A 20,595-nucleotide genomic window follows, 5' to 3' on the forward strand; every position below is an offset into this window, starting at 1 on the left:
CCAAAAGCAGGTGGAAGTACTTTAGAATTTCCTGTGAATCTGTGAAAACTTCTAATCAACCCACTGTAATCATATGTTTGCAGTACATGTAAGCTTCCCTCTGACTTGCTTATTCATCAGTTTGTAGCCTACTTCAAACTCCTCACTGGGCTTGTTCACTGTGTCTGTGAGTCTGAAGGAGCCTTTGCAGTTACCTTGTGTTTGTAAGCTGCTCCCCCAAACATCCACTTTACATAGGCCTAGTTTATGATTTCATTCAGATGCAAGCCAGAATTTTTGAACCTCCTTCTATAATACCAGGTGTATACAGATGTAACCCTTAAGAAAGCTGGTTCTTTCCCTTTATTAATATGATGGCCTTCTATTTGCTACTTCTAAAATTTCCAAGAAGAAAATATGCCTAGGCAAATTGTAGGTATATTTCCAAACTCTTGTGTTTCTCCCCATTTCTCACTACCCCTTACCTTCCCAACATATTCTTTTGTTTTTTTCAGGTGATTTGGTAAATACTAAAATCAGAAGGTGGTGCAAAGCCAGTTTTGTGTCTTACCAGTCTTGAAGAAGGTTAAGCAAAAGGAAAATATTTAATTTATCCAAAATTTTTAAACCAACAGAATTTGATCATTATCCACAAGACTATTACATAAAAGACAAATCACTACACTAATTTTGACTCTTCATCTCCCCCATCCCTGTCATCTTGTCCAGCCTTGAAATTCCTGAAAACTCAATATATTGCAAATGTCTGTTCCCATTTTCAGATGTAATCTAGTTTCTCAGTGACTCAGCTTCTTGTGTATTTAAGTGACTTGTATTTTGCAATATGTTGAATAACATCCTGAAATGATAGAGCCAGAAATTCAGGACAAATATTTCTGTGTCTGACAGAAGTGTCTCAAGAGGATACCTTGAAGCCTCCATTCACATCACTTTGTACTTCCTTGTTTTGCCTGCATAGAAGATCTTATGCTTGGTTTTCAGATATTTTATTTGTTTTTGAAAAGTTTCTGTATTAGCTGTATAGCAGTATGGAAGGAAATTATTTCTGATTTAGAAAAGTTGGTGGTGTTTTTGTTTTGGTTTTTTGGGTTTGTTGTTGGTGTGAGGTATCTTTTAATCCTGACAATGTGTTTATCTTGTATGTCTAAGTTTTTTATTGTACTCTCATTTTTGGTTGTCTTTTGCTTTTTCTATCTCTAAGCATAGGCATGAGAAACTCCCCCAGAAAGCAGCTCATTTACTTACTTCAGGGTGTTTTTGAAAAGACACTTGCAAAAGCCTGCATTTAAGATACTGATAACATCTTGATGATAAAAACCAGAAGACATTACAAGAAAGAAATATAGTAGATACGTGCATAACATTAATTTTAAATAGCAGGTAGTGCTAGTGTGCATATTTTAGTGCACAGGTCATGAGCAACAGTTTAACTCAAACTGTTTGGAGTGTGTGCCCCAGTTTAAAGCTACAGACAAGTTTTCTTTGAGGCTTTATACTGAGGAAGAGAACACCTCTTAACGGAAAAGGCATTTTGCAACACAATTGCACAATGCAATATGAAAGAGTCTTCCTTTTAAAAAGTAATACTTAATATTATTTAGGTTTTTTTTAATTTTCTAGTCCTCTTTAGAAAATTCTTAAAATGGGTAGTATACATGTAAAGTTAATTTTCCCACCAATTCTGATAATCAGCCACTAACAACTCAAGTTTTTTCTCATCTTTTTAAGAAACTTCAGTTGAAAGAAAAAGGTGGAATGAGGCACTTGATCTTAAGGAATTTATTTGAGAAAGCTTATCTTCATGTAATAGGGTGTACTCCATGTCTCAAATAAAAATAGCTGGTAAACATCAAGTGTAATTAAATTGATTTTAAATCCATTTAAACTTGACCAGGATGGGGCCAAGGATTATGGGAACAGGGTCTGAATCTTGACCTTGTAAGAATATTTGATACAGCATTCAAGACAGTTTATAACTTGGCCTGTATTAACACATACCAAATACCTTAAAGACGTTCCCGCTATTAAATATACTTAATAGGCTCAGTTTATGTAGACTATATTCCTTGAAACATAGTTCCTATGTTCCTAGAAATGCTTTGGACTTGCTGCTGTTTGCTTCTGTAAAATCAGACAAATAAACTAGATGAGTACTATTGAGGGGATGCACTGGAAACTCATGACTTCTGGTGTAAGTGCACTAGAATGTGCATGTACATTCCATCTGACAGTCCTGCTCACCTGCTGGTAAACAACAACAGAGTTTTGCAGGTGCAGTTAATTTCTGAATGCTTAATATCACTCCAGCACATGCCTCCATCATACATGCCTACACATTGTGGTGTATGTGATGAAACCAAATGGATAACTCCGGGGCGGGAGGGAGGTTCCCGATCTAAAGGTAACATGATTAACAATAAAAACTAGTATGAAGAGTTAAGAAAATACAGGTATTGCCACATACTCTGTGTAGATCATCTGTGCCATATGTAGTGTGTCACTTGTGGAATGACAGATTTCTTCAAATGTCTTAGTCTAATAAAGCTGTGGGATTTATTACCATGAGTTACAAAGGACTCTGGCAAGCAGCACTACTGCTGTAATAAGTGGTCTATAGGGCAGCCTGAAGCTTTCCTAGAGCTTCATTAAACAAACAAATGAGAGATGTATGTTTTTCTTAAAGGGGTGGATATATTAAAAATTTTAATAATCAAATTATTCAAAGCAGAAATTCATCTTGAATAAAGGATGTTTACTGCACACAGAGTAACTGGTTGAACCAGATTACTTTCTTTTCCACTGTCAAATTCCCAGCCTCTGACCTTGCATTCAGAAGATTGTGTTCCTTGCAAGACTTCCAAGTTGCTTTCTGAGTAGGTTTTCCTATTAAAAGATCATAAAGATCTGATAAATAACGATTTAGGGCTTTTTGTAGCTTCTTCTCAAAGTCCCTTGAAAGTTAGACACCTTAAATAAACCTTTATGAGAAAGTCTTTTGTGTAGAAGAATCTTTTCTTTCAAAACAGAGGAAAACTTGTCAGTGAGTTATGTCTTTTACCATGTTCTGTTTGCTGTGTGACATCCTAGAATTCAGTTTAAGCCAGGTGTAATAGCTTCCTTTCTAATTTAGACATATGGCTGAAGTCAGGATTTGTGAAGCTGAACTCTTTCTCTTCTCTGATTTTAAAGAAACCAATTTAAGAAACGACGTAAATTTGGCTTCTTCTTTGACCATTTTAAGGTATGCTACATTTGCTCACCATGAGGCATGTTCTAGAGATGTCAAAAGGAAGGCTTTGGAGGTTGTGCTATGTTTATTGCAAAGCACAGGAGCATGTTCAATGTGACAGTTCTCTTGACAATGTGAGGATCTTGCTCCATGGGTACAATTTGTTTAGTGGGTTCTCCTAGAATTTAGAAGTGTCTTGACTTAAAAGTTTTCAGTGCTGTTGTCTGGTAGCATCCAAGATAGTTGTTAGCATTTCTGTAGATAATTGCTCCTAGTATAGAGGCTCTTCCGACCTTTAGATACTGTTAGATCATACAAAAAGCTGAATTATTTTCTCTTTGAAACTTTTGGTTTCTTGATTCTCTGATGTCACATTACCTCATCTGTAAGAGTCAAAAGCTCTTGAACTAAATGTTTTCTATTTCTCTGGAAGCTGCTGCTCTGATTTGTATAAGCTGCTCTTGATGTCTTTGGATTCATTTGTGCTGTTGCACTTGTGTGCCTTTGGCCAGATTAGGCCAGAGGATAATGGCTTTGGAAAGCATCTTCAGCCTCACCTTTACGTAAGAGGACTCCCCTGCTCTTGGCTCTCTGTATGAGCATACCAGTATTTGCAAGAGATGATGGCAAGGGTTGTTTGATGACTGTATGAGAAGGAAAACTTATTTTGGCAACTGAAGCTGCTCGAGCAAAAACTGTCCTTGTGTTAGTGCAAATTATTTTGGAACCAGCCAAAGAAATCAGGTTTCCAGGGAGGGACCTTCTGAAGTTTTGATTTGTGCGCTTCCTGAGACAGGAGCTCCAGGATGCATTGCCAAACCTGTTTTGCAATCTTTGGCCTTGCTGTTGGTGGAAATAGTTTGTGTAATAAGAATATGGTAATCTGCTTTTAAGGAAGAGGAAGGCTAGTCACATTAATAAGAAATCACTCAAATTTAAAAACCCAGTACAGTCTCATGATATACTTCATTGTGACTGATTTCACTGCCATGAAATCACTAACTTTCACTGTCTAGAGTTCAATTTTTTTTGTGTGCATCTTTGGGATTAGTAAGCTCATCACCAATCTCTGGTATTGACAAATCTGTGTGAGGTACTGGATACCTACTTAGATTTGGTAGATTATTACTGAGGCAGGATGTGCTAGGTTAGTCCTTTGGTCTCATTGCATGTTTTCCTAACGTGTACTAGATTAATCAATCAGCAGTAGTGTAAACAACTGCATGGATATACTTTACTTTCAGTAAAATGAGTTTTGTGCTTGAGTAGGAGAGGGAGGATTGATAAATCACTGGCTAGATTTAGAGTTTTACTGCTTGATTTCTTATTAGGTACAGAGTGTTTTGAAACCCAGCCACCATAAGGATGGACAGGAGCTTAATGCTTTGCTGAATGCCCCGCACATGCAGGTAAAACAAAATTAAACTTCTAATCTAATGGATCTATTTCTTGATGCTGTTTTCAGTGTAACTTGTTTTTTGCCTTGGGCTGACTGGGCAAGGATGAATTTTATTCCTCAACCCTTATTTTTCTAGGATAAGGAATTTGCAATTTCCAGAAAGTAATGGAACTTTTTAATTAAGTGTAGTGCATGATTGTATTCAGCCCTTGCTACAGTCTATATGTATTACAGGGTGATTTGCACATAAACAATGTAGCAGTAGGTCTGTAGGAACAGGGCAAAGCATGAGCTGCTTTGCTTATTTATTTTTACCTTTGGCAGTTGTTTCATGCTTACCTTAGGGTGCATAAAGGAAATTTTGTCCTGGGGTGGTAATGTAAAAGTAGTTTTCTCTGCAAAACTTATTCTGAGTCTGCAGATACATACACAGTAAACCAGTGTCTAGTTTTTTAGTACAGATAAGATAGCAGTACAGTCACAGATGTGTTCAAAATTGGTTTTATATTATTTTCTAGTATGAAAGTTTTGAAAAAAAGTAGATGCTTTGTAGCTGTGATAAATGATATTTTTTTATTGCTTGAGTCAGTTTGCAATTTTCTATAACCTGCAAAGACCTTTGAAATTGCAGAATTTCATCTACTGTTTCATATGCATATCAAGTGTGATATTTTCTGTAACTGAGCTGATTTTATTTAACACTAGGCACTTCTACTGGCTCATGATAAAGTTGCAGAACAAGAAATGCAACCAGAGCCTATGACAGATGAAAAGATTTATGAGAATGTTGGCATGTATGGAGGGGAGACGGTTAAAATAGTTCGCATTGAGAAAGCTCGGGATATTCCGTTGGTAAGTACTGGTGCTTACTCAGTTATATGCAGAGGAAGTGAGCCTTTTTGTCCTTTCCAGATTGCTATGAAATGTTAGGAATTCGAATGCCAAGGTAGCGTTTAACTTGTAAACACTCTCCCTCCCTCCAAAATGAGAAAGTCATAGACAGTAAACTTGTGTTTAACTTGAATGGGGCAGTAGCCATACTACCATTGTACCATTTTAGAGATTGTAAAATCTGTACAACTTCTGTCATCTTGGGTTTTGACAGATCTTCTTGGCAAGAGTCTCTATCCCAAGCTTGCTGCAAGGGAGCTTAAACCTTCTGCCAGCCAGGTGTAGGTTTTTCCGGTTGGCTGGTTTCTGGTTTTGGGGTTTGTTTAGCACTTATCAGCAGCTATTTGCATCTTTCAAATAAGAGTTTCCTTAGGACTATGTTTATAAAAAAATAATGAATTTTATGGTGCGGAGCAATTAAATTCTTCAGTCTTTAGTGTAGGTTGAAGGAGTTTAGCAGTGGTTTCTTTGAACTAGAGCATTGTGTGTATGCATCCAAGCTGTTACTTGCATTCTCTTTCAGCATAGTTTTTCCACGGGCTTGGAATATATACAATAGATGGCTTTGAGTTTCATATATGTAATAAATTCAGAATGTGTTGCTGCTACACAGGGTGCTACTGTTCGCAATGAAATGGATTCTGTTATCATCAGTCGAATAGTCAAAGGAGGTGCTGCAGAGAAGAGTGGACTCTTGCATGAAGGGGATGAAGTTCTGGAGATCAATGGCATTGAGATCCGTGGAAAAGATGTTAATGAAGTTTTTGACTTGCTGGTGAGCTGCAACACTTCTTGTTTTCTTTGCAATTTCATAAGTCTTAAGCCTGTTGATTCTGCTTGTCATTTTACTCATATTTAGCCTCAAAAGTATTTTCATTCTGGTAGCTGGTGTTCATATGTGGAGGTACATTTCAAGTTTTCTTTCTGACGCATAGGACGATACTGACAAGTATAATTGCAGTTACCTGCAAAAATGAAGCCTACAAATGTGGAAGCATCAAGCTCTTAACTTTACACTTCTTATGATTTCTGAGAAAACTTTGTTTAGCTCTGAAAAGCCATAATTTTTCATCTTTGTCTCTGATTCAGTCCACAAGTAATAAATGTGTGGCTGGTTTGTAGGTAATTTTCTTTCTAGCAGCTTATATGGTGCTGGGTTTACACTGAAACAGTGTTGATAATGCACCAGTGTTTTAGCTGTTGCTGAGCACTGCATGCACAGTGTCAAGGCCTTCTCTGTTTCTCACCCTGTCTGCTGCCTGCAACTGGCTGGGGTGAACAAGAGGTTGGGAGGGGACACAGCTGTGACAGCTGACCCAAACTGACCACAGTGATGTGACTGGCCATGTAACGTCAGGCTGAGCAGTAAAATCTGGGTGGTGATTGCTTTTGCATCACATGTTGGGTTAGGGTTTTTCCACTTCACTTATTAGACTGTTTTTTCCTTGACCCATGTGATTTTTTTAATTGCATTTGGTCTTCAATTCTCTCCCTCAACCTACTGGGAGAGAGGAGTGTGTTAGGAGCTGGTCAATGCTTAAGTTTCTGGCCAGACTTAACCCACCACAAATTGTATCACACGGGACCTTTATGTGACAAGACTTACTACTCTTTCATGCCTGGTAAAAGCCCTTTTGTCTAGCAGTTTACTTGCATAGATATTTTCTTGTCTATTACACCATTCATGACAAAATTATACTTTAGTTTAAAAGCAGCTAGATAAGAAATCCATCAGGAATTAGTAAGTTAACTTGCTTCCAAAAAGGCCCTGTGAGAAAAATGTCAAAAGCCGGCAATTACCACCAGTATTTTCTGTTGCCCAATTTAATTTCTTACATGTTTTTCCTTGGTACCTGCTTTGGATCAGTGTCCAAGAGTCCAAGACACCTGGAACCCAGCTCTGAATCTTTGATCCAATTGCAGCAGGCAAGACCATATTGTCAAAGTGGAAACAGATAAAAATTACTTTTTTTAGAGGTCAATTTATAACTTTGGCACAAAACATTGGAAATATCAACTAGGACTTAGTAGGGAGTTTGGGGGGGAAAAAAGAGTAGAAACATATTAAGTAAACCTTCAAATTACTTAGTAGGTTTATGCTCTAGAGACAAACCAGAATCAGGACAAAAACTTAGGTTCATGTGTAGGTTGTGTATTGTAGGGATAATGGACAGCAATATCCATAGATGAAATTGTCTTGTGGTACAGTGAGACACTGCTTTGTAATGGACAATTTCCCTCTTTAGCTGGAATTTTTTCTAAAATTTGCTGTTGAAATTTTAAATCTATTTCATACAGTGAGATCAAGTGGAAGGAACTAGAGGCAGAAATGTTTGGGGATTTTGTTTTACTGTTTTAAAATCAATTAGAAAGATGATTACAATTCTCTGAGAACCCTTGAATGTCCATGGTATTTTTGGATCAGATCTGAGATTTTTCATGTTATGTGATTGTCTCCATTTCCATCTGTATTTTTTAAAGCCATATTTAGCTAAGTCCTGTGCTTCTGAAAAAAGTGTTTTGAAGGTGATTAACAGGTAGTTCAAGTGTGGCAGTTTAGTTCTCTGCAGAGAGCTTTTTCCTCAGTAGCTCCTGCAGCCTACAGTTAAAAAATAAAAGGTGTAAAGCCACAATACATCAGCATAAGAAAAAATCAATTTACTGAAAACTAAAAACAAAATAAACACAACCTTATGGATTTTTATAATATAGTTTTAATGCAACCAATTTAAAATAATACTTTTAATGCTTTAGATGTCATAACTTTTATTTTGTAATCTGGAAATTAAGTTCTAAAATACTTCAGACCCCCCCCAAAACACTTCAAGCACAGGAGAAACAAATTACTTCCCTCCTTAGTTTTGCCTCACTGATTGCTACTCATGTGATAATAAACTACACCTGACTTTTAGACTAGGCTGGTCACATGATCACTGTGAGATTATATACATTCCTCGTGGACTGAAAAGAACGGATTTTCCTTTCTTGCAGGCAATGTAACTTGTTCAAGTTACATTTACTTGATTTAAGCCTTACTTCTGAATTTTCGGAGATACATGCATATATATCCTGTTTTATACAGGATAAATTGTTGCGTTAAGGTTCACAGAATGGTGTATATGACGTGAAACACCTGTAGACCTTGTCACAGGTTGTCACTTGCACTTTATCAAGATTTTTTTATGTGTGCAAATACATTCTGCAAATGGAAGTATGTTAACAAAGAAGATAAAGACAAGACATTTATTATATTCTACTTTCTTATCAAGGATGACTACAATGCTGGTATTGAACACTTCACATATGCAAGATCTGAGTATCTTAGCAAAATCTTTAAGCAGTGTTTTGAATTCTTTAGTACTGTTAACAGCATAAAATCATAACAGAAATGTTTAGATTTGAAAGCACTGTTCCATTTAAACAATTCTAGAAAAATTAATTTTTTTAATATATTTTGCATTCCAGTAGAACAACTTGTTGGTATTTTTGAACAGAACAAGAACAATTGTTCTATTTGAACAGAACAATTATCCATTTCTCCTACATCTCTGCTTGACAGAACAGCAGCTGCTCCATTTCAAATAGAAATAGTTTATATTCAAGAAAGCTAGGCTTTTAAAATCTGAGTATCAACATTTAGCTTTCTAGTCTTACTGACTCACTGCGTCTGTATCTGTACTTTATATTTTAAACCAACTAAGGGGTAGATGATGCGCTGTTAGGAACAACTTCTAATGGGAATTTTTAAAACATTTTCCAAAATGTATTATTTATTAAAATTCTTAACCTTAAGCCATGTTTTGATACTGTATATGAAGAGTCTATTTTTCCTCTCAGGCTGACATGCATGGTACTCTGACCTTCGTATTGATTCCCAGTCAGCAGAGCAAGCCACCTCCTGCAAAGGAGACAGTTGTAAGTAGCTCTACAGGTGTTACTGTGCTTGGTGAAACATACTTTGTTTTACCAGTAGTGTGTAAAAAGTTCTTCTGCAGGTCCTTTACATTGTGGAACAAACCCAAAATGTAGACATTTAAGTTGATTTTACTTGTTATCAGACTAATACCTGAATTAACTGTTGAAAATTATTAATGATCTTAAACTGAAACTCTTAGTACAATTTTAACTCAGTTTCTGAAAGAAGTTGTAAAAGTAGAACTTCCTGTGGTTCTGGGCTTCTTATTTTGAGTTTCTGTATTTTTTGTGTGTCTACATATATATATATATATGTGTGTGTGTATTAAAAAAACTTGGATTGTCAAAACATGCAAATACGCTTTGGGAGGAAAAGACAGCTTTAACAGTTTCAAGAAAGAATGCCCAGACATTAATGATTGGTGATAAAATACTTTACAAGTGAAGTTTCACTTTAAGTCCAGCAAATGGGTTTCAATCTGTGTATTTATTAGGTACTTTAAGCAATCAGAATACCGCTGATAATTTTTGAATGCAGAGAACTTAAATCAGTAGCTGGGGGGATTGTCTCCTACAGTGGTGAGGATGTTGCGTGTTAAATTCAAGCCTTTCTGTCCAGCCTAGCACAACGGTGTCTTTTCCATTGCTACCCTAATGATTCCATTCCAGTACCTCCTGTATGCCCCAGATAAAGTTTCCATTTTAAAAACTCCAAGAAGCTGGGAGTTTTTATGTCTCGTAGCTCTAATGCAATCACAGGGAGACAAGGTTGAATTCTTCAGAACTCACTGGGGTGTTTTTCTTTTTTCTAACGTTCGATCTCCTACAGATACACGTGAAGGCGCATTTTGACTACGATCCCTCTGATGACCCTTATGTCCCTTGCCGAGAGTTAGGCCTGTCTTTTCAAAAAGGAGACATACTCCATGTGATCAGTCAAGAAGATCCAAATTGGTGGCAGGCTTACAGAGATGGAGATGAAGATAATCAGCCATTGGCAGGCCTTATCCCTGGTAAATAAAGCTCTAGAAAAAGCTTGATGGTCAGTCAAGTTAGTTATCATAGCCACACAGGAGCAATACTCAGGTTTTCAAAGACTTGTGTACTCTTAAATATCTGTTGCCTTAAATATATCTGTGTTTTTGAACCACTTGCAACAGAGCCTGCTGTTGGGCATCGCCAAGTCTTGAGTTAATGCAGAGTAAAGCTACTGCTTTCACTGCCCTTTTCAGGAGCTACTCTCCTCTTCCTTTATTCCTCCTCCATGGCGACTCAGTAGATTCAGAGTTCCCTCTGCTGGCTGCAGCAGAGATGTGGGACTGCAGCCAGTTGTTCTCTCTGGAGATGGGCACAGCTCTGAGGTGTCCTACCTTTTCCAAATAAACTGCATGATACAGTACCTATTTGTGGTCACTTTTCAGCATGTTTTCACTTAGCAAAGGGCTTGAGTTACTTATGACAGACTTCCTTGCTCACTCTTGGGGCCTTTGGATGACAGGGTTTTCAGACACTGAAGTCTGTTCATAATTTTTGCATTGCAGTGTATTGCAGCGTAGTTCATTAAAGACCTGCTGCTCTGTTAAATGTGGTGAACAAAAGCCTTTTGCAATTTCATAGAGTATCACACTGTAATTTTACGATGCTTGAATAAATTGAGAGAAACGCTAATTTAAATACAGGGTAATCTATTTTAAATTGAAGTTTGAAACATTTAATACAAATAGAACACATTTGACATACAAAAATAATTAGAAAATTACATCATCATCGTCGGGAAAGGTAGTCAGTCTTGTACCTTCACTTTTCCAGGCAAAACTGTGTAGTATACAAAAAATGCTCTGCAAGTCTCTCTTGATGAATATATTTCTGAAGTAATAAATCAAATCAGTTTTGCAATAATTTTGGTTTCTCTTTTAAAATCTCTTTTGTATGTTACATTCTGCTAGAACCTTCAGAGATGTAAAAGATTAGGAAAGAGTCAAATGAGTAAGTCATTATGAAAAAGCATGAAAATGGTTTCTAAATGTTAATGATCCTTGTGCTTTTTTTAATGTATCAAGGAAAAAGTTTTCAGCAACAAAGAGAAGCAATGAAGCAAACCATAGAAGAAGACAAGGAACCTGAAAAATCAGGTGGGATATATGCTTCCCAAGTAAAAAGAAATCTCTTGTAGCAGTGTTACTAAGTGTTACATGGAACCTTGTCATGGTGGAGTTGTAGAAAAATCTGGTGTGGTTTTTTTTTTTTTAATACAAGTGGGATGATTCTTTGAAATTCTTCCTGTAAATACAAGTCTGAATTTAACACTTAGTTGTAGAAATTACATGAGTTTTTCACAACTATGTGTGCTGTAATTAGGATGATGTTGAGAATTTGGAAAGCTCCTTTTTTCATAAAGAACTTCATCTGCTATGACTTGGTTGAAGTCCTTGACGTTTGCTTAATACACTAAAGTATTGTAGTCAACAAAAGGGTATTATGCCTTATCAAAATCGCAGAATAATTTCTCCACTTTAAAGATCCAAAACATGGGCAGAATAGGAAGATTTTTGTTGTATGGGTGTTTGATTATCATAATTTTTATTTTGATTAGGAAAACTCTGGTGTGCAAAGAAGAACAAAAAGAAACGGAAAAAGGTGTTATACAATGCAAATAAAAATGATGGTAAGGTACAGCTTTTGCACAATGTGTGTAATTATAAACAACTATAGAAGATTGTGAAGAGAATGCTAAAATTCAGGATATGATGTTAGAAATGCTAGCAGTAAGTTCTGTGTAAGAGCAATACTATGTTGTGTTGTAGCATTTAGTGAAAGATGTAAAAGAACAAAAGGATTTGTAGTGCCTTTATTAAAGATCAGCTGATAAGGGGAAAAACAGCTTTTTGGGCATAGAGGCACCCAACGTTTTACAGTGATGAACCAATTTATTGCGGCTTTGTAGTATCACCTCACTCTGCATAATTAAATTTCATAAATGGAAACTTTCTTGACAAATTTTATAGGCTGTGTTCTTACAAAAGTACTTTGGGATTGGGATGATGGTTGCTGCCATTGGTTATAAAATGTTACTCTTGTACTAGAATTTTTTTTTTTCCCCAAAAAAAAGTTGTTTCTTGTGTTTGTGCTACTAGTTATATGAAGAGTAGTAAGTGGAAACTTTTTTTTTTCCCAAGAAAGGGAAAAAATTCTCATCTTATTGGGCACATGATGATCTTTGGGCTTCTGTTCCTTTGGTGACTCAGAGTTAGATGCTGGGCAGAGAATCAGGAACTGTCTGAAATCTCATATTGCTTGACAGACAATATGTGAAACTGGCAGTAGAGTACTTTGTGACTGTTTTCTTGTTCTCTCTCAAGATTATGACAATGAGGAAATTCTGACCTACGAGGAAATGTCACTGTACCATCAGCCAGCAAATAGGAAACGTCCCATCGTTCTGATTGGCCCCCAGAACTGTGGCCAGAACGAGCTGCGGCAGAGACTGATGAATAACGAAGTGGATCGCTTTGCCGCCGCCGTGCCCCGTGAGTGTGACAGCAGATAAGGATCCTTGTTCCAAGCCTTGGCTGCAGACAAATCCTCTTGTGTTGGAAATAGTAATTAGGAGCTTGAGGGTTTGCGGCAGGATGTATGGAGCTCTTGAAGAAAGGGAATAAATGCAAATCCAGTGTTACAAACACTATTCCAGAGGCATTATAATATATTTGAATAAAATTAGAGTGAGTTACAGAAGTTCAAAAAGAAGCCAGTATAAATTGGACAGAAAATTTTTAATCGAATGTTCTGCGTAAATTTAAATTTAGGTGGCTTTAGTGCCCTCCCAAACCACTTGTATTTCAGTGAATGTTATATTTTTAATGTCTAATGTCTAAGCCCTAGATTATGTTTACAAACAATTTAGCAAAATATATTTGTTGAAAAACAGTTAACAGCTGTTTACACATTCAGAACACAACTGCACAGTTAAAACTATTCTTTTTTTTGTTTACCATTTTTTTCCTCTAGGTAATGTAAAAGAGACCTCTAAATTAAGCTTGACAACTTAATCTCACCAGGGACATCTATTGTAGAAAATAAAATACATGGATTTTATGGATATTTCCTATGTTGGGTTGGGGAGGGCATGGGGGCTGTGTTTGCATGATTAGCAATATGCCTGCTAAGAGAAAAGCTCTTTCTTTTCTTCAGTTCTATACATGTATCACCATCTCAATTCGTTTTTTGTAGATACTACTCGGAGTAGGAGAGAGACTGAAGCCGCTGGCAGGGATTATCATTTCATCTCCCGACAGGCATTTGAGAGTGACATAGCTGCAGGCAAGTTCATTGAATATGGGGAGTTTGAGAAGAACCTGTACGGTACGAGCATAGACTCCGTGCGGCAAGTCATCAACTCGGGCAAGATATGCCTTTTAAATCTGCATACCCAGGTATGGCAAAGCTCTTGCCTGTCATGTGTTAATTGTAGAAGCTACTGTAAATTATCTATAGAGCTCTGTCTGGTTTATAAAATAAGTGTGTTTTCAAGATCCATATTCATGTTTATGCCAGGATGCTCAGTTGACTATTCAGTTCCTTGTTTGCAAATATGCACATCTTTATCTGTGCTGCAGGTGATAGGGGCCTTAGTTTTCACCAGCTTTAAGTATCTGGAAATGATCTAAAATTAAAAATTAATTAAATTAAGATTTGTGTCTCTCCATCTTCCAATTATTCTGTCATCTTTGGGGTTTTTGAAGATAGCGAGAACATTGTTTGTGTTTATACTTGGAAGTTGCATTTCAGGAATGTTTGTGCAATTTCCAAATACCATTCAGAAATGAGCATCCCATCAACAGTATTGAAAAAACATTTAGCTGTGACATTTTGGTTATGAAGAGAAAAACTATGCTTGCATACCTCAATTTGGAAATTTAGTCAAACATGGTAAGAGGCCGAGTCCTGGAATGCAGCCTGTTTTCTGATACGTATGATATGTATGAGGTCTGCTGCTGTTGTAGATGCTGCAAAAGAAGCCCTAAAACTCAGCCACATCAGTAAAATCTGGTAGTATTGAAGCTATAGTTAGTCATCAATTAGTCATCAGCAGTTGAGACCATGTGATACTTTACTAGCATAGCTCATGGGCATTGCAATGCATGTCATGAGATGAAGATTCATAACTCTTTAAAAATTTATCTAATTCTGTGGCTGTAAAAATTTATCTCGGGGACAAGTTGTTTATCCCAAGACAAACCTGACAAAACAAAATGCTACGCATACACTAATAGTGCATCTGATATCTTGTATTTTAATCTTCAAAACAGAAAAGGTTAAACTGTAGTTTTTCAAGTAAACTGTAATATTTAAAGACTCTTCTCTCTTTTCAAAGCTGATACCTTTCCTTATAATTGTATGACACTTAGTTCAAAGTAGCTAACCTTTTTACTGCTTTTGGATACCAAAAGATCTATTCCTTCAGTTCAGTTACAAAGAATATTCTTGAACAAACTATTTCAGTTTCAGGAAGCTGAAAAATGTTGGAATATAAATTTCGTAGGAAATGGTGTCTGAACTCTGGAATGCTGTTAATATATTGTAAAGTTGTTGTGTTTGAAGAGTATATTATCAATTATAGCATGTGAATAGTGCATCAATAAATGCCCATTTCCTGCGTGGAATTGTTAAGTATTTAATCCTATTTTTGCAGTCACTGAAAACACTACGTAACTCTGACTTGAAGCCATATATCATATTTGTTGCACCACCTTCACAAGAACGACTACGTGCTTTATTGGCCAAAGAAGGGAAAAATCCGAAGGTAAGGTGTCTTACACTTTTGAAACCGTGCTGGGTTTGGTGAACAAATGCCCATACGCTTTCCTTGGGGTGGGGGCACGGTGATGGTACTGGCAGTTAGCACTGCAGTGAACCAGTGTAGTTGTGCTCCAGGTTGTTAGACAGACCGTGCTAAGGGAATGGTTCATTCAGGATGCTTTTGCATAAAAGGATGTGAGAGGTATTAGACAAGGGAATGCTCTGCTAATTCAGTAATCCTGGGGCACAGTGTCTGCATTGGGGTCTCTGCATTTGGGTACAAAAAACATGACCTTTTATTTCAAAACTATGGAAAACTCAGTTTCGTCCTCAAGTAAACCCAGGAGTAATGCTATGGAGCAAAGGATTACTGGTTTTCATTTCAGAACTTACCTGCCTTTGGAAAAGCATTTACTTGAAAATCCAAAACTCTTCAGAAAAAATTATTTTAATGCTTGATCTTGTGGGATCACTCTTCATTTTTAACCAGTCATGTCCAAGATCTAAGCTTATGAGATTATTTAGTTTCTCAGAAGTTAGTTCTGCAGAATGGACTTGAAAGCCAAAGATTAAACTAGGACATCTGTAAGCTCAGAAAATTTCCTTATCAGGCTATGATATACCAAGTGCTTATTGCTCAGGCAATGGAAGTAGGTTCATCATCAGCTTTTTAAATGAAATCTACCCTGTAGTGATTGGCAGGTGCCCTTTGCCACCACAGTATCTTCAAAGTACTAATTGAGCATAATGCAGTTCATACTAAGGAAAACCGATCTTCCCAACATAACTCACAGTTATTCCTGACACGACTGTTGCTCAGGAATCATAACTCATTGTTTTCTATGGCTGGTTGTTTTGCCCTCCTCGTTCGATGCAAGGGTGATTTATTACTTGTGTGCAAGATATAAAAGTCCATTTAAGTCCAAGTGTTGGAACAGAAAATTTCCTTTCTTTCCTGTCCTCCTCCTGCCCCTGAGTCAAATATAATCACGGTCTTTAAATGGGTGTTTCCTTCTTCATGTTTATGCCATGAAATAAACTTTATTTTATATAAATATTGCATCTTATGTATGTTCTGGATTTTTATTGCAGTAGTCAAGGAATCCATTTGCAATAAAAAGGAGTCCATTTCTTGGTGTTACACTGTGCCCATTTTCTTTCTGATTAATTGTATTGGAGTGGTATTTATTTCAATTGGGCACATGCTACCAAGTTAAACCCCTTCCCTGATAAAGAAAAGGGTATTTCTTGCAGGTATGCCTTAACGTTTCTCTGATTTATCAAGAGTATGTAGTGACTAAGAAAAAAATCCTGAAGGCCTGAAGTTCCTTTTGGAATATCCTCCCTAGAATATTAACTTAAAAATTATACCTGAATATTTCTTCATACAATACAAAAATAAGTTGAGAGAAATAAACACACTTTTAGAATCTAAGTGTAAGAAAAATTCTGAAATCAAAACATTTCTACTTCTGCCTTTGTATCATTTATCTACACTGCAATATTCTTGCTTTTAACATATGCCCTTCTATATGGGCATATATAACATATGCCAAATGGTGTTTCTGCAATGTTAGTCACCTGATATTATGGTGATTTGGTCAGCCTAAGTGAGCAACTGTCACTGGGTGTGGTTTTCACTGCTGTGTATTGAACATCACAGCCATCTCCTTCAGCTGTTAGGTGTTGGTAGTGCCAGTGGAATGCTGCCTTGTTCTGCACGGGTCAGACTTTGTCTTACACCATCTCTGCCGTCTCTAGTCTCCCTCGGTGAGATCAGTGTTGTGCAATGAGCAGTGCTAGATCTTCCCCATTTTCTTCAGCCTGGGCAGTTATTTACTCTTTGCCACTCATAGCCAGTCAGTCAGGATTGTCTTGAACGCCCTTAGCTTTCAGATATGGATCATGATTGAGTGTTCCTGTAAACTTTTCAACAGCCAATAGCAACACCAGGAGTGTTTGTGTAAAGAAATTGAGTTGTTCCCTTTCCCTGTTGTTACTGTGGGGGAGAAGCTTACACACCTACACTAACAATGTTTCTGATTGCAGCCAGAAGAGCTGAGAGAAATCATAGAGAAGACAAGGGAGATGGAACAGAACAATGGCCACTACTTTGATACAGCAATTGTGAATTCTGATCTTGATAAGGCGTATCAAGAGTTACTTCGGTTAATAAATAAGCTCGACACAGAACCCCAGTGGGTGCCCTCCACCTGGCTACGATGAGAGCAGTTCCAAGGGACAAATGGACTTCAGTCTAGTTACCTTTCCAAGCAGATCATGTGTAGGTCTGCCCAATTCTAGTACAAATGCATGTGAGCTCTAGACCTCAGTGGCAGCATCCTTTGCCAGTGAAATTGCGTATTACTGCAAAATACGCTGATCAGCTTGTGAGCCAATTTAACTGATCTAAAGATTGTCCAGGTTTTCTTTCTCTGTGGTCTAGAAATGGAGACTATGTCAGTACTAAATTCTAAAGCTTTAGTTAGATTTTTTTTTCTATCAACTACTTTTATACATCCACTTTTTAAAAATTAGAATCACCCTTAGGACAAAGATTTTAAGTGTGTTTGTGTGTGTGTGTGTATATATATATATATAGTCCATGCTGTCACATAGTTATAAATATGAATGTTATTTAACACTTAACTTAATGACTTTGTGGGACATGATGCTAGTTCAGGAGCATAATTCTGCAGATCATTGGGCAGAGGAATAATCTACACATGAAAAATGTCAATGAGAAACCTTTTCTGTTCAAAAAATACACAGAGTGAAGATGCTACTCTGGTCTGGAGCTGCCCTGTGAGGCTTGAGATAATATTTTAATTCTCAAACATTCCACTTTCTATTAGCACTGTGTTGAAAAATGTGTATAATGTAAATATTTCGATCCTTGTGTCTTTTTAGTCAGACTTTTAAAATCAGATTTGACTGCACAGTAATTTTAGGTCCAATCAAAGATGACTATTATATTGAACTTTTAGATGTGATATTTTTAGGGTATTTTCTTTAAAACATACCGACTGATTGGAGCCGCTGTTTTTCACAGACTTGTAGAGATAGAAAGGCAAAGGTTATATTTTTGTGAAAATATATAGTTATAAGACATGCTGCTTGAAAGTCAACTAAAATTCTCATGTTTTATAACAGAATACTGACTAATACAGATTGATGTGCTGAACATTGGAAGACAGTGGGGTTTTTTAATCTCTGCAAATGGTTCATGTTGTGGCTGTTGGACTAATGGACAACTAACTGGAATTAAAATAGCTGAATGTAGCTACTGTGTTATGAGTATTGTAATTCACTAGCCAACGTATTGTCCTGCATTTGCTCAGTACTGCAGTGAAAACACGTGTAAAACACTGGTTACTGACTGAGAAGTCACAAGAAAGGGGAATATTTTTAATGGTTAAAACAAAAACTTGAAATAAGGGAAGAAAAGGTAAGATCTGTATCCTAATGCATTCTGCAAAGCAGGTAGGAACATCTCTGCATCCTCAGATGATTCTGGCTGTGAAGGTTTAACTACTGTGGCTGTGCATCTGCAGTGAGGCTGTTGTTGCTGACACTAAAGGAATAGTAGTATCTTGGCTGGTTTGGGTAGCACAAAGAACCTTAACTGTGAATCTCTCTCCTAGCCATAGTGTTTCTTTGTTCCTACAGGTAAAACACTGGAGTTATGTCAATGTGTAGTTCACTCCTGTCTAATGTTGAAGGATAGGAAAGCAGTTACTGTTTTCCATTCTGTCTTGCATATATTCTTTCTTAAAATGTTAGTGGAACAAAATCACACCCGTAGTTAAAGAGCTCAAAGTATAGAGCAGATACAAAGAAATTGTCAGATAACTGTCCTAGGTACTGAACTAATAATCAGTACATTTTGTGTTGAAAAATTGAAGTATAGAGTGCGTTCCTGTCTTGCTAGAAAGCAAAATTATTTGCTGGTTTAATTAATATTTAGAGCTGAAAAGCAATTAAGCAATTAGTGGGGATAGTAATGATGCTTCAGAAAGAAAATGGGGTGGAAACTTGAATAGCTTACTTCAAGTCAGCATTAGAAATACTGTGCTACTGTTGGCCTAAGGGCTGGATATTCAAAATTATGGCTTTTTGCCTCACATTGCAGGCGTGTTCTCAGTTTCATCCATAGTTTATGACAACAGCAGTGTTCAAGTATATTGAAAAAACTGTATTGATTCTACCCTTTTTAAAGAAAGATGATTGTAGATGTATTAGGCTTTTGGGTATTGAATGTTTCTGACAAGAAGGTGGAAAGCAGTAAAACATGTTGAGTAAGGTTAACCTAGCTCAACTGTGTAGATGCTGTCCAAATTCTGCCAGTCACAATCAGCACAAGGTTGCTGAACCCCCTTAGGTATTCAGTGTGTATAGGCAGCATCAGTCTCAGCAAATCATGCCATTAATGTTATTTCATTCATGTTTGTCTCCCCAGTTTTTCTGAAATGGTGTACAGAATCTGTTTTTATACAAATGAGCTTTTGAATGTAGACTTAAAGCATATTGCTTGAAGTTGAGCTCTACTTTCCTAATTCCCAAGGCACACAGAACTCACTGACATCCATAGAGAGGTGCTATGATAGCTTTTAACCAGTGTTAGCTTTGTCTCCTGCTGAAAGGAAGAGCATGAGCAGCACTGAAATACGTACCTGGCTGTCCATCTGCTGCCAGCTTGGACCTGGAACTACCTTGTGTAAGAAATCATTCTGTCTTGTTTAATGAAGAATGTGTGCTACTTCCCTCGAGAATAAAAGAAAATACTGGGAAAACGCTTCAGCCTTATCCCAGGCTTTGTTGTGAGCTGTATCAGACTGAAATGAGGGTATCTGCATTTTTACCTGTCCAGATTTAATGAAAAATAAACGTTAGATGAATTGCATAAAGTAATTTTTGAATGTAATTAAATGTGACTTTTTAAAATATTAGATGGGGGTTCCATGCCTTAAATAATTAAGGTAACTTTACTGAGACCTGTGGTTAGCCCCACATTTTACTTTTATACATATATCTGCACTCTGTATTTTGAGACATCATGAACTGCACACTAATGTAAAAATGTAAAATATTTCTAGATTTAAAATAAATCACTGTACAATTTTACTTCTTGTAGTGGATCTTGGGAGTCTTCTTTCTGCCGCTTTGCTGAATGTATGAAATATGCTGTGACTCATCAGTGCCCTGCAGGATGTTCTGTGCACCTTCTGACACCATCCATCCTGTGGGAGAGGCAAGAAGTCTGCACAGCTCCTGCCTGCAGGTCTGCAGTGTCTCTCTTTCAAGCTGGATCTGTATCTTACAACAGACTATGGACCTACCATTCAGCTGTGCTGTCTGCAGC

At 37.0% G+C, this 20,595-nt stretch overlaps 1 protein-coding gene across 3 annotated transcripts in view; it reads left to right on the plus strand.

The window, feature by feature from the left end:
- Window positions 1-20,357, plus strand: part of PALS1 (protein associated with LIN7 1, MAGUK p55 family member) — a 55,631-nt gene extending 35,274 nt beyond the window's left edge. For all 3 annotated transcript variants that reach the window (XM_068193142.1, XM_068193144.1, XM_068193143.1), the window contains exons 4-14: window positions 4,561-4,638; window positions 5,334-5,480; window positions 6,133-6,294; window positions 9,357-9,434; window positions 10,264-10,447; window positions 11,495-11,566; window positions 12,028-12,099; window positions 12,794-12,961; window positions 13,665-13,867; window positions 15,127-15,237; window positions 17,283-20,357. In XM_068193142.1, coding sequence (XP_068049243.1) covers window positions 4,561-4,638; window positions 5,334-5,480; window positions 6,133-6,294; window positions 9,357-9,434; window positions 10,264-10,447; window positions 11,495-11,566; window positions 12,028-12,099; window positions 12,794-12,961; window positions 13,665-13,867; window positions 15,127-15,237; window positions 17,283-17,459 — 1,452 coding nt within the window. In that variant the 3' untranslated portion in view covers window positions 17,460-20,357. The remainder of the gene's footprint in view (window positions 1-4,560; window positions 4,639-5,333; window positions 5,481-6,132; window positions 6,295-9,356; window positions 9,435-10,263; window positions 10,448-11,494; window positions 11,567-12,027; window positions 12,100-12,793; window positions 12,962-13,664; window positions 13,868-15,126; window positions 15,238-17,282) is intronic.
- Window positions 20,358-20,595: the final 238 nt, after the last annotated feature.

This window comes from Anomalospiza imberbis, chromosome 6, assembly GCF_031753505.1.
Source record: "Anomalospiza imberbis isolate Cuckoo-Finch-1a 21T00152 chromosome 6, ASM3175350v1, whole genome shotgun sequence".
Lineage (NCBI taxonomy): Eukaryota > Metazoa > Chordata > Aves > Passeriformes > Viduidae > Anomalospiza > Anomalospiza imberbis.